Raw genomic sequence first — 15,392 nt, 5'->3', positions numbered from 1 at the left:
TACAAATATTGGACTTTTTATAAATAAAATATTATAAATTTTCACTAACCATGCATCATAGTATATGTCTGTTGACAGTTAAGATTGCCACGTGTAATCTTACAAGTTCCTGCAAATTATGGGGAATCAAGCAGTACATTAGTAATGTTGAATGTTCCCATCCCAAGGATAAAAATACTGAGGATTAATATCAGGAGACTGCCATGGCACTGCCACACCCTATCCATCTTCCCAGGAATGTCATATTTGGCAATCAGCAGACCTCTGAACCAAAGTATGCAAGTGCCCCATCATGTTGAAGCCAGAGGTCCTAACAAGCCATTAACAGCAACACTTCATTTAAGAATAACAATCAGACATTAGAAATCAGATGGTCAGGTAGAGGAGACAAGGCCCAACAACATATTACCCTTCAATGATGGTTCAAACTTAATTGACCACAAAGTCTGATGACACAATTCATAAATAACATGGAGATTGTTTTTGGATCAAATGCAGCTTTTTTGGCATTAAAGATGGCCTTTGCAAACTGTGCTTCATCAGCCCAATAGGTTTGCATCTGCCTCATCCAGTAATATAAATCAATTACAAAACTCTGCACAACAACAATAATTTGCGGGCTGCAATGAGTACCAGAAAGGTCACAACCGTGCACTATACATTATGGCTTGGACTGTGTCTGAATGCAGCTGAATTAGCAGCCATACTACCATAAGCACTTGAAGGGGTTTCTTCCAATATTAGCTTCCTAGAATCACTTCCTTCTCCTCAACCATACACATGTGACTGAAGTATGGCCATCTTCCATGTATGAATTAGACACCAACTAACCCAACCTTGCCCCTCAATATGTGGTCAAGACAACTGCATCTGGGTGAGAGCAGACTGGATAGTGATTGGCAAATGCCGAAAGCAGCTGTAGTGGCACTGGACTTCACATGTACCAAGCAAGCATATTTGTAAAAGAATAAGAGAAGTTTACATCAATATGATACATAGAACACTTCCATATGATACTCTCCAGAAATTAAAACGAAAACAATTTTTAAAACAATCTTACATTACAGTAAGAAATAATTAACAATAATTAAAAATCAAATGAACACAATTAAAAATTAAGTAAAAAATTAATTTAATATGAAAAAAAAATTGCAAAATGGTTTTCCTTCCTGAAGCTGACAATGCTTTTTGACCACAGGAATGAAAATTACCGAATGGGGGTGAGCATGGAACTTAAATAGGGATTATTTGTCTTCGCACATGGACCATGAGTCAGAGATTAGATATGGCCGGTGAACATTAACAGAATTCTCATGCAATTTAATTTCGACGGTTTCTGCAATTAATAGTCTCGTATAATTACACTGGACACGAAGTATTTTGTGTCCAATTTTTTTCGTTAAATAAAAAAGTATGTTTTTCATTAACAGCATGAAAGGTTAATTCTGACATTGCCGAACGGGAAGCATGAACTGAGGCTGCGTGTTGTTGATTAACATGATAATTCAGAGGAAACTGCATAGAACCCTGATAAGACAAGTCGCAATCGCCGCAAGAAATGTTGTATACTAGGTCATTTATTTGTGTTGCAAAAAAGGAAAGGACTAAGCGATTGTTCAGTATTGTGTGTAATTTCTGTATTGGCCTGGCTACAATTTTAAATTTAGTATTTTTAAAGAATCTGTTAAGTTGTTTGTGCCACTGTTCAACATATGGGACAGAAATAAAGTATTTTTTGATATTACTATTGTTGGTTGGTGTATTTTTTTTTTTTTTGTATTCTATCCTTAGCTTGTACCCTAATTCTGTCTATTGTAGCAAGTGGGCAACCCCTGTTTAAGAATCTGCTGGTTAATATTTGTATTTCTGAGCACAAAGCAGATTCTGTCATTGAATATTTATAAGCATTGAAAAACTGATTAAAGATAATCGATCTTTTGTAGGTGAACGGGTGATAGCTGTTACAATGCAGAAGCAGACTGGTGTTTGTAGGTTTACGATAGATGTTAAATTGGATTTTATTCGCATCCTGAGTAAGCATGAAATTTAGAAAAATTAATGACTTGGTATCCGTAGTCTCCCTCTCCAATGTAAATTGGAGTCTAGAATGAATGTAAAATGTCTTGGATAGTGTTACTATCAGTAATGACTAGAACATCTAAATACCTACCATAATATGTGATACGGGGTAGAAAAGGCGTCAAATGTATATGTTCAATCATTGAGAGATAGATCTCTGATATTAGGCTGCTCGGGCTTAATCCCATTAGCAAACCAAAAATTTGCTTGTATACTTTGTCTCGAAAGGTGATATAGTTGGCTTCAACTAAGAGTTTAATTAAGTGAAAAAATTCCTTAATACAAAGCTTGATATAATTAAATCGGTACTGAGTTATTATTTAACATATCCCAAAGAATATCTAATGTGTATTCAACTTTTATATTCGTATATAACAAGGTAACGTAGTGAGAATAAATTATCATTACCGCCAAGTCTATATAGTCCTTAAGGTTATTAAATAGTGTACTTAATCCCAAATTGTATTGCCAGTCTAAAGGGTTTTATAATGCTATATACATGTGTGGCCAAAAATGAAAATGCCGAGTTTCTATATGAAACAATAGGCCAAATAGGAAATCCAGGTTTTATGTAATTTTACCTGACCAAGAAGTGCAGGAATATTGTACGTTCTAGCCTTCAATTCCTTTAACTGAGCCATAGTAATGTAATGTAGTCGTTTTTTTGATATGTGGAGGCATCTGATACAACTGACCCTAACTTATTAATATAATCAGGTTTATTGAGTATTACCACTGTAACTCCTTTATCAGCTCCCTGAATACTAATGTCTTTATTTTCCTGAAGTTCACGTAAAGCTAAACTGTCATGTGTATTCAATTTAGGAAGTCACGTTTCTTTTATGTTATTCACCACCTGGTTAGCTTATTAAATAAATAAATCTTTTTGTGGAACATTACAAAGTCCAAATTCAATATCAATTACACACTGTTTTTTAGGTAGTTTTTGAGGTGGTAAATTGCAATTTAATCCTTTGGATAAAAGTGAAATCTGCTCCTGCGATAGCATATATGAGGAAAGATTTGTAACCTGTTGATATGTTGGTTCATTGAATGTTGGGCTAGGGAGTGTTCACAAACTAGCTGAAGTATTCTGTGGTAGACCATTGTGCATATATGATGACCCCCACATTGTGCATATGATGACCCCTCGCATTTGGTCGCAAACTCGCGATAATGTGTTAGAACTCATATGAACGTGTCTTGACCCTCTCGGTAATGTATTCAATTTGTTAACGTGTCTGTTTTTTTTTTTTTGTTTCTGAGGCCTGTGCTCTAGGTTGCAAATCTATGGAAGTCTTCAATACAGACCGATTGTTAGGATGCAGACAATTTTTTAATTTGTTGCAAAGTTTCCTAACTTGGGAAAGGTATTTCTGTTTATTAGAATACCAAGATCTTAAGGCAACCTTAACTATATTATGTGATGAGGCAAGTGCTAGTTGTTTAACGCCCAAACTTTTATGATTTAAATTGACCCTGGCAAACTTTGGAATGATCATGTTGTTTTGAAGTTTGGATTTTTAATTGTGTTCATTTGACTTTTAATTATTTCTTACTGTAATGTAAGATTTTCGATTTTTTAATTGTTTTCGTTTTAATTTCTGGAGAGTATCATACAGAAGTGTTCTACATATCATATTGAGGTAAACTTCTCTTATTCTTTTACAAATATTGATATTAATGTAGAATGTATTGAGCATTATAGCTCTGGTTCATACTATCAAACAAACATATATAACAATATTTCTCCAAGGAACAGTCTTGTTCTCACACATTTGCACTTCCCAAATGTCTGGAGCTAACTAAAGAGATTTCTGAATCCAAGCTCCTTCAATATAGTTTCACTGAAAGCTGAATTAGTTCAGTACAGCAGTAGTAAAGTTTACTAGTTCATAGGCAGAGAAAACATGATACAAATTTTCTCAAAAACAGGAAGTGTCATTAAAAAAAAAAAAACCAACAACTTTCATGCATTTCACCTTATTTTTCCCTCAAGCATCAGCCATTTAAACCTTCATATGGGATTTACTATATATCTTATATAATCACTTCTGTCTCTACTAGAAAAGTTCCTGAACATCAATAACAGATCTCCATGAGCTGAAAATGATGCATGTTATTGACAGCAGGGTAAAACCTATCTACACCAAGTTTTGCACTACCCAAGTGGTATGCTATTCTACAATGAATTCTAAACCAGGAATACAAGCCTCTTTGGGGAGGATCAGGAGAGGTGAGAAGGCTTCCCAAAATTCTTCAATTACCATTTCCTTTTTTGCTTAATACATTCATTTAGGCTACTGTTATGTGAAAAATGTGGCTTTAAACATTTAAGAAATTTAAAATTTTCTGACCATGTATATAATTTACAATTTTTTGTAACTAAAATAAGGGAGGTGAGACAGCAAGCAAAAACTGAAGGGAAGTGACTAGGCAAAAAGTTTAAAAACTCCTAAGATTAGTTATACTCAAATGCAAAATCTTTTATTTTACAATGACATACCTAACATTTTACAATGACATACCTAAGCCCATCCAAAATATTTCTTCCTTTCTTTTGCATGTTTTCTTTATACTCAACCACAAAGAAAGGTAACAAGAGGTTATGACCATAGTTCTTATAACAGTAATCATGTGCAGCCCTAAATTAATAATAAATTATTCTGTTACATTGTGCAGATTCAAAATATAGTGTACAAAGCTCTGTATCTGCATGCTGCCCACTATGATATAACTGGCCTCATAGTTTACCAACTGGAGTTTCTTTTACTGTTCTGCCATTAAAATTGTAAAAGAATACAAGACAACTTATGTAGCATTTATTGCTACCAAAACAAAAAGTTGTCAAGCAGCTTCACATATTTTCTTCCAAGCAATGGAAGAAAATATGTGAAGCCACTTCTCCCCATCTTACTCCATCACACCAAGGATAAAATAATGTTTTTTTTTGTTTTGTTTTACGCCCGATTCCCTGGAACTGCTTTAGTCCTACTTTAGAAAATCTGGGGCCTTCCACTGCTTCCAAGTACTTATTTTGCTTTTAGTAACGTGGGGATTTTTTCCCCTCCCAACTCACTAATTCACTCTTGGTTTTACTTGAAATTGTTCTGTTTGCCGAGGAGTAACTCTTAGCATCTTTGAAGGTAACTTTCTAAAATTGCGCTATTAAAAATTCAAGAATTTTATTGAATAAAACAAAAATGAGCAAAAACTGACAATATATTATATATAATTTCTCATTACTACTGGCAGATTATAGAAAGGTATACTTCAAACTTGAGGCATGTACCCAAGCCTCAAGTTTGAAGTAAAGGCCATATTTGCAACAAAATGTAAGAAAGTGGTTCTGAGATAAAAACCCAAACCTAATTGCCATCGACAGGTCAAACGGCATGCCATTACAAGATTAATGGTTTGCCGTTCAATAATCCTTCTATATTACATGAAAGATTTTTTTCGATATGAAAATTTCTACCAATAAGGACCTTCACCAGAAACACAGTATTACTTGTAAAAAAAAAAAAAAAATAATAAAATAATAATAATATAAGCATTACACAAAAAGGACAATTTCAGAGAGAAACTAAACTAATTTACTCACAGCTAAGTATTCTTTATCTCTTAAGATCAAATCTGCAAATTTATGAAGTAGAATTCCCCTGTTTGATGCATCCATAGTCCTCCATGGAGATCCCAATTTGAATGCTTCACGTGCTGCTTTAACTGCAAGATCCACATCTGCCTAAAAGATAAATCAAAGGGTTATTAAAAAACAGTAACTTAGCATGTGTTAATATTGGTAAAGCATGCCTGCTATAAAGAGCAGTGAACTTTGGCTTTTACAATAAATACTGCAACATTTATAAGAGTTCAGAGTTCATAACATGCATTAAAAATAATTTTAATGCCTACCAGGGGGGCTTTGCTAGCCAACTCTCGTGCTCACTTCGTTCCATCAGCACTTCTGTCATCATAAATGTAGATTTTGCCGAATTGCAGAACATCTTTAAAGGAAATTAAACTCTTTGTTCCTTTCACCATGGCACCTCCTCGTATTTGCATCATAAGGGCCGCCACCACCTTGAAAGTCCATGTTTTCAGCATTAAAATACACAAAGATTGTTGTAGACTAATGTTTTCTCAGAAGTGTCTCCCTTTTTCAGTGTTGTAAAACAACAAAAAATCTTTGAAGCATCTGGATAGGTTGGCAAGCATACCTTCCCTCTGTGACAACATGAATGTGTGGCTCTTCTGATGTTGTTGTTTGGTTTTTAGGAGCATTAGCAACTAAGGCCATATTGCTCCGGGATATGCGGTGGTCATTCTCTGACCTTTCCGCATCCTCCATATTTGGTGGTGACGGGCTCGAACCCCGGTCTAATCATGCGGCTCTTCTGAATTTGCCATGAAAAGATAATCCACCACAATATTGACATTCATCTACCATATCACCTAAATCGTAATATGATACTTCGGTGGTTTTCTTTGTTATCAGGATCTTGTGAAGATCTTACATAACATCTGAGCTGTTTAACAGTTCATTGAGTTTTGGCCTGTTCTTTGTCCATATTAGCAACCTGCTTCCTGTCATGTTGATTTTCCACTTGCTCCATCGTCATTGAACTTATTCTCTAATTAGTTCATAACCTTTTGGCATGTTTCTCTCTATATTTCTTGAAGAAAACGATGCGTCTCCTGACGGCATCGTTTTCTTCCAGAATTGGTGATTGCCAATCTAGGTCACAGCATTGTGGTAATTACTACATTAGCAAAGCAAATGTCATGGATTACAAATACCTGTAACACACTGATCAATATATAATCAGGAAATGACCTATGTAATTATTTACCTGTGCATTTGTAGTGACGTAATTTCCTTGTCCACTTGTACCACGTGACCTGCATCCCTCTTCTCCCATTGGCTACCCTACCACATGGCATTCTCAAGGTCAAATAAATATCACCAGGAGGAAAACTTTAAATGTTTAGAGAGATTATGGATGGAACCCATCCCGACATGATGGTAGGATCTCCATATGCTTATTTGGAATCTTGACAATTTCACACTATTGAAATAAGTCATACATTTGAACAATCTGAGTAGTCAATTTTTGTATTGCAATAATTTTCCTATATCTATGAGATGCCTATTAGTCTAGAATATCAAATATATTCCTGTTTATTCCCACTTTGGAATTACCTGGAATAACTTCTGGGACTGGTAGCAGTTCTACAGATCCAACGTAATATTTATAAGCGAATTAATGTTAATAATACCGCCTCCGTAGCCGAGTGGTCAGGAACGGGAGTGCAATAGCACACACACTCTTTGAGTAGACCGCGGCTCAAGCCCAACTGCTAAATATGGTCGATCTGCCAACCCGTACTGGACCAGCGTGGCAGATTATGGTCCATTTTCCTCAGCATGAATTGTTGAGGAGGCTTCCCTCCTGCAATGGGATGATAATGGCTGCACTTTACCTTTACCTTTTACAGTACTTTATAAAATTATTTAACTTTAGACTGTTAATATGGGTATTAATGACATTGTTGTATACAATTAGTAGTATACATTACATGTGACAGATGAATCATTCTGTTGTGATACAGACAGATTAAGACCATATGATGCTGATATGTGTGTATAATGACTAACTGTATAAAACAGCAATAATGCCACACATTAATAGACTAAGTTAAATAATTTTATAAAGTACTGTATTAAGATTAATTTGATTGTATAAATCCTGCTACCCTTGTCTTGCTATTAGACACAGAAACAACATCTGAACAGTCAAAGTAATTACTTTTAATCTTTATTGCAGTCATTTGATAATCTTTTTGATTGCATTAAGGCTTCTGACCAGGCATGTACCATATATTATGTATCTTCAACAGGCAAATATGTTGCTACTAAATTGTACCTTTAGGCATATGTTTCATTAGTCAGCATCATATAAGCTTAATGTGCCTGTATTGCATTGGAATAAGTCTATCTGATCTCAAAATTTCTAGTCCCACACCCTAATATGCAATGACATACAATATGACCATTAACAAATACATACTGCAGTTTCCACATAACAGCATTCCTGTCAAAATGACTACGAATTAAATCTTTAACCACTGATTCCATTATTTTTACTAGAACAGAATGTCAGGCATACAGGTCTGTAATTTGATCCTTCCTCCCTCGCTTTGGTGAACAGGAAAGGCATTCGCAGTCCATATGGCCATCCCCTGAATCCAAGATGCTCTCATAACTTGACTAAAGATTTGTTGACCTCTTTTTCTCCTTATTTTAATTTAATAGATTCTATCAGCCCAGGTAACTTATTTATGTTTATTTCTCTTATAGTTTCCTTTCATTTATCACAGAATAATTTAATTTCCAGTTTAGAATTAGGGATACTTCTGGTATCCCTGTCCGTAAAAATGACTTCAAGTTTAGTAAAGTACCTTTGGACAAAGATACATCCAAAGTAATAACATTTCCTCTACGAAATTTATGGTCCTGACCATTTTTTTTTTTTTTTTTTTTGTATTTAGCACTAGACCATTGTGACAGTAAATTCTAGTAGGATACTTGATGATCAAATAAAATAAGGATATTTTCAGCTACAGTTTATAAAATTAAGAAAAATTATTAAAAATACTTACTTTATCACCTTCCTGTATATCACATATTTTTTCTGCAGTACAAGGGTTAAAAGTGGGAAATGTTTTACCACTGACAGAATCAACCCAATTATTATTAATAAATATCTGCAATAGTAAGAAAAAAAAACAATAGTAAGTACAGTATTGATGACACACACACAATTGTAGAACATTTTTTTTTTTTTTTTTTTAAACATTCTTAATTGTCAATTATGGCAAAAAAAAAAAGACTTAACTCGGATGCTTTCCTTTAATAAGTAACAATGGTGCCACAAAGTATCTCATTTAGAGATGCCTGGAGCATCATCTAATGGAGAAAACAATGAAATTTGGGAAGAATGCTTCTTTGTAGGATACAGAAGACGAATACATAAAATTATTTCCAAATATCACATCCTCACCAGAGAGAAACGTGCTGTGAACAACTTGCATAAATATGGAATGAAAGGTGTAAGATGCTGCAGAGGAACATTATGTATAACTACAAGTAAGATTCACTTTAACAGAGCATGCTTTCATCATGAGGCTCCCCTACCACACTATGTAGAGTTAGAATTTAAAAAAAATACAAAAAAAAAAAAGTATCAATCGCATAAACTGAAGTGTTAGAAAAAAAATTACTGCTCAGTTCAAGAAAACAGGAAGTGAAGTCAGGATGAGAATGCAAACTATTGAACAAAGAACAGGTTACAGATATTGCTACTGCAATCATGGAAAGATCTGTAGACAGTAGCATACTGGCACTCTCCAGAAGGCAGAACTAATAAACATACGGCAGCAAGTTGCTAGATATCCCACATGTGACAATATGCAAGATGTTACATTGTGTTCTACCCAAACAAACTCAACAGAAAATGATCACAATTTTTATGTAAACCTGAGTATCTCCACATATCAAGTGATTTGTACAAGAACTGCTGTGGCAACATTTTTACCACTTAAAGGATAAGCAACCTGTAATTTCCAACAACTGCCTCAATTGCTTGACCTTACAAGTTTTGGCTCTGGGGCTACCTAAAGGAAGTGTATCATGGCAACATTCTTGACCTAGCAGCCCTGAAGGAAATTATTATATGGTCCACGAGAAACATCAAGACAGATGTGTTATGTTTTGCAGTTAGTATATGCAAAGCAGCAAGCATGTACAGGCATCAGCAAAAAAAAAAAAGCCCCAATCAACAATATTTATCCATCCCCTCTAATAATTTGACTAATCCTTAAATTTATTCAAACTACCAACTTCCATAACACCAGATGAAAGTTTGTTCCAACAATCATTTACAAGAGCAAATTTTCCTTTTCTTTTCCAATTTATGAACCCCTGTCATCCAAGGTTTATCGTCATCCAAGAAAGAATAAAGATGCTATCAGCACAGGGGTGGGCCGTCCCGAGGGTGCACTGCACCTGAGCACCAACTTTCAAGGAGCACCTGAAACTTACATACACATAAAGATACGTGTATGTAATATCGCGATGGAAGAATTAGAGGGTCGTGCATTTACAAATGTACCAGATCCCATTACCTTTTGGTGTTGCTGTGTGGATGATGTGTTCGTGGTTATCCCCAGAAATTCAGGTTGTTGTTATTGTTGTTTGGTTTTTAGGAGCATTAGCTTGTTATTTGTTATTTGGTTTTTAGGAGCATTAGCAACTAAGGCCATATTGCTCCGGGATATGCGGTGGTCATTCCCTGACCTTTCCGCATCCTCCGTATTTGGTGGTGACGGGCTCGAACCCCGGTCTAATCAAGAAGCGTGTTCTACGCACTGCCGCTCCTTCCCACCTGGCTACGGAGGCGCCTTAGGAGCATTAGCAACTAAGGCCATATTGCTCCGGGGATATGCAGTGGTCATTCCCTGACTTTTCCGCATCCTCCGTATTTGGTGGTCACAGGCTCGAACCCTGGACTAATCAAGAAGCGTGTGCTACGCACTACTGTTCCTGCCCACCTGGCTACGGAGGCGCCAGAAATTCGGGTGACCGACACTTAGACCACCTCAATTCTCTGTCGCCTTTCATAAAATTAACCATCGAGCTAGAATCGGACAACACCATACCATACTTAGACACCCTCGTCCGACGCGAGGGCATTCGCTTGAAGGCAACTGTCTATCATAAACCAATGTGTACTGGCCAATTTACCAACTTCCGGTCAGCACACGTGCGTAGCCATCTTCTTGCCACTGCACAAACCTTGCTAACTCATGCCTGGACCCACTCTAATTCTGTAGATGAGAGGCACACCGAAATTGCTCAAGTCAAGGCGGATCTTGCAAGGTGTGGCTATCCCACCAATACCCTTGACAGGTGTGACCTACAAACACATGGCCACGTAGTGACCAACAGGAACATCCAAGGTAATGACTCAACCATGAGCGCCTTTATCCCATACTACCCAAACCTTTCACAACAGGTTTCTAGGGTCCTAAAATCACATGGGATAAAATGCATACAACTCCCAGGCAGAAAGTTACGATCCCTCATCTCTAAAGTGAAAACAGCAATCTGCTTAGTGGACATAGAACACGTGGCCATTGCCGAACACGTTCGGTCCACCCAACAACTCCGACTCCAACCACGATGTGCCTGGTTGGAGTCATTGAACATCACATGTTCTAATACCTCGGTCAATGGGAGCAGTGGATATCGTGTCCACCCTATCATCGAAGCAACCATTCTGATGAATAACAAACGTTGGCAAAGTCTGCATGCATCACAGCCACAGTCTTCAATATCCAACAATTAATCACGCAGTTCATGTACATGACTGGCAGTACACGCCCTCGTGTTCCCCTCTTAACTGTCAGTTTGACTGAGGAAGGTTAACAAATTAACCGACAGCTTTTGTATGTATCTAATTTAATATATGTTTTTTCCTATTATTAAACTTGTCATATTTATTCTGTCTCCATTTTGCTCTGTGTCCGCAGAATCCAATAGTAATAACATATAAAGAAAATTTTAAAGGGGGTGCCAAATTTCAGTTGGCACCCAGGCACCACATACCCTAGGAATGCCACTGCATCAGCATTTAGTAGTTTACTCAATCCATTTCAAAGCTTAAATACTTCAAAGCATACCTCTTCACAGGCAGCTAATTTCCCGTCACTACAATTTACAGAATTGAAGTCCTCCTTAGTATTAGTAGTGGAAAATGATGCAAGAAAGCAAGCTTATAAAGCATTACCCAATAAAAAAAAGTTTGAATCACCTGTCCATCCTCACCAATAATGTTTAGTTCTTGAATTTATTCAAACTACCCACTTCCACAGCAACAATGGAAGTTTGATCCAACAATCAACCTTTGGATGAAGAATTTTGGGGACCATCCCTCGGGGCATATCTAGTAAAAAAAATATAAAGTAGGTGGTCAAGAATCCTTTTCCTCATTTTATCTGAAAATAAAAATGTGGCATATTCTCCCAAAAAAAATGGTATGTATAGTGAGGGGGGGGGGAAGGGATATTCTTAAGTAATTCACAGACAGCTTTTTAAAATATTACACTGTTACAAAACCCTAGTTCTATTCTATATTTATAGGGCTTTTTTTTCATCCAGTGTTTCAAATATCCTTTCATTCTTTAATTTTAAAAAAAAAGCAGGGGGGGAAGGAGGAAGGATACAATGAACAGGACCTTCCAGGTGAAAATAGGCCCCCCCCCCCTCCAGGCAAGGAGGACCAGATGGTCCAAACTTTAATTTCATTATATTAATATTTGCAGAGTCCTATGCAACAATACTTTGAGGGAATTTATTTATTTATTTATTACAGTTCTGAGAAAGTATTTTAAGAATATATAATTATCAGGGAAGTAAATTGATAGAACAGCTTGAACATTCTAATTAATACATTTAAATTAAAAGATTTAGTAGTAAAAAGCATAATAGTAAATTATGTATGCCAACACGAAAAAACGTTTTTAAAAGAATTTTTTTCCTACTTTATCATAAATTTCTTTTAATTTTTTTACAAGTTTATCGTAATAGTCTGACACTTTTTGCAGCACATTCCAAAATAAAGACTGAAATATCATACACGACGACGGAGAACCACGAATTCTGCCCCCCTGCCCCTCTCTATAAAAAACTAACCGTCCGGCCCCGTTTCTCTTTTAGCCGCCAAGCATTGGCAAAACGACTATGCTGTCTAGTTCACCAACGTTGGATGCATGCTTAATTAATCGAAGCAAAGCTAAGTCTGCACGTCAGATGAGGTTAGAGACCTCCCCACGCGCAGAGAGGGCTCGCTTTGGCGTGAGCCTCTTCATATTTATCGTCTGCTTATGGGCAGACGATAAGTTCATAAATAAATATAAATTTTCTACTTGTACTCCGGGATGAGGCGGTCACAAGATAGCAAACATAAGATACAACACCGAATTTTGCTGTTTCCATGATGAGGATTATTCGGTCCAAAGGGTAAAAAGGGGAGGGGGGAACGATTACAGCACCTTCTATGAAAAAAAAAAAGTGTACGCCTAAAAGTTTTTTTATTTTATATAACATGTATATCTTATGCGGAGTCCACAAAGATCCCTCAGTGAAACATGTTTATCAACACTCGTGCAAAATAAATAAATAATAATGATAATAATAAAATAAAAATAAACACTTTTTGCAGCACATTCCAAAATAAAGACTGAAATATCATACACGACGACGGAGGAGAAACACGAATTCTAACCCCCTCTATAAAAACTAACCGTCCGGCCCCGTAACTCTTTTAGCCACCAAGATGGGGCTCTTGATATTTACTTAAATTCAGAAAACTGCTCGTTTACGTGGTATTTATAACCTGCAAATTTAAGTTAATTAAAACTTAGATTACTTACTTGGGTATATTTAATCTCTGGGTTGCGGTTGGGTGCCATCGCTGCTTCTGCTGCTGAACTTCGCACTTGAACAGGGTTATACCAATAAGGACGTCAATTGCTCTAGGCAATGATTATATATCAGGTTCCTGAGATGACAGGCAATCAGGACAAAGCTGTAAAAATTACGCACTTCCTAAAGCAGTAAACGTACTTCCCTCCGTACTAATGGAACGTTTTTGAATTTATGTTGTCTGGAATTATTGCTAGTATTAAAGAGGTTGTTTATGCATGGGTATGCACTTCCATCATTTCTACTACCCAGGTAGTATGAATGCATCGTTTATTCATATCTCATATTGTGAACACCTTCACAACGAGTTGCCTAGGTATTGCACTACTTCGAATAATTAACATTTCTCTGGTAAAACGACTACTGTTACTTATTCTCAGATGAGTACCACAACCACCAAGACGTCACCGATTCGAAGCTAGTTGTGAATTTAATGTGAAAAGAAAAAAAAAAAAAAACATTGGACCAGATCTATCAAATAAAACAAATGAATTATAAAATTCAAACCTATATCATGGAAAATCTTAATTCAGACTTTGAACAGAACTGTTTTGGTGAAAATATGAGATGTAGATTTTTATCAAGAAAACTGAATTTTGTAAAAAACAAAAAAAAACAAAAAAAAACAGGTGCCTTTTTTTTTTTTTTTTTAATAACTAAAACCAGTATTTTAGATGAACCTCATCTCCAACCAAACTCACAGAAGAGGTGGCTCTCCCCACCTTTTCAGAAACTTATAGGACTCTAAACGCCATTTTTCCAATTGTAAAAACCACATGGAATCATTCGGCACATATCCCGAATTTTTTTGTAATTATTATTATTATTATTGCTGCTCTTATATTATTTCTCCCTGTTTGGGGGTTCCACCTCGTGACGGGTATTGCTACCAAGTACACAGGTGGTTGTTGTTATGTCTGATGTTACTGTTGGTCGAGGAACTCTCTGACAATCCTACAGGTGTTCAGGATTGCGATTTTTTGCAGTTCCTTGTAGGTGTTCGCTGGGAGACCTATTGCTGCTAGGCTGTTATGAAGGGTCTTTGGCACCATACCTGTGGTTGACACGATGATCGGGATAGTCGTTACTTGTTGTATATGCCACATCTCTTTGATCTCCTGTATTAGGTTCGTGTACTTCCGGATTTTTTCCCCATGGGTTTTCTGCAGGTTGCCAGTGTTGGGTACCGCTATGTCAATCAAATCGGTAGCCTTTTCCTCCTTATCCACAAGGGTTATGTCCGTGCTCTTGTGCGGGTTTGTTCTATCCGTTATTATGGCTCGGTTCCAGTACAGCTTGTGGGTTGGAATCTCTAGTACTGCCTGGGGTTCGTACTTGTAGTACGGTACACTTTCTTCGATCAACTGGTATTTCCTTGCTAGCTTCTGATGTATTATCCTGGCTACCTGGTCGTGTCTATGAGTGTACTCAGTCTGGGTGATCACCTTGCATACCACGGTGATGTGTTGGATCGTTTCTGAGGCCAGGTGGCATCGTCGACATGTGTCATTAACACTCCGAGCTCCTTGGCGATGTATTTTCTATAGTTCTTGGTGTTGATTACCTGGTCTTGGATGGCGAGCATGAATCCTTCAGTCTCGGGGAAGAGCGTCCCGCTCGTGAGCCATGCATTTGAAGCAGTTTTATCTATGTGACCCTGATGGAGATCATTGTAGTGTCTGCCATGGAGCGTCTTCTCTGCCCATCTTTCTAGCTTCATTTGTACCTCCTGGTTGTGGGGCACTCCTCACTTAAGTTCAGTGGG

At 36.8% G+C, this 15,392-nt stretch overlaps 1 protein-coding gene across 1 annotated transcript in view; it reads right to left on the bottom strand.

Moving 5' to 3' along the window:
* Positions 1–13,651, bottom strand: part of LOC150091813 (aldehyde dehydrogenase, mitochondrial-like) — a 37,132-nt gene extending 23,481 nt beyond the window's left edge. Inside the window, exons 1-3 of the mRNA XM_090377137.1 lie at positions 13,576–13,651; positions 8,743–8,847; positions 5,684–5,824 (exon numbers count right to left, since the gene is read on the bottom strand). Of these exons, the coding sequence (XP_090233263.1) occupies positions 5,684–5,824; positions 8,743–8,847; positions 13,576–13,614 (285 nt within the window). The 5' untranslated portion in view covers positions 13,615–13,651. The remainder of the gene's footprint in view (positions 1–5,683; positions 5,825–8,742; positions 8,848–13,575) is intronic.
* Between the last annotated feature and the right edge of the window lie 1,741 nt (positions 13,652–15,392).

The sequence above is a fragment of the Mastigoproctus giganteus genome, chromosome 1, assembly GCF_048544385.1.
Source record: "Mastigoproctus giganteus isolate SK-2022 chromosome 1, ASM4854438v1, whole genome shotgun sequence".
Taxonomy (NCBI): Eukaryota; Metazoa; Arthropoda; class Arachnida; order Uropygi; family Thelyphonidae; genus Mastigoproctus; species Mastigoproctus giganteus.
This window is presented reverse-complemented; position numbering and strand designations above follow the sequence as displayed.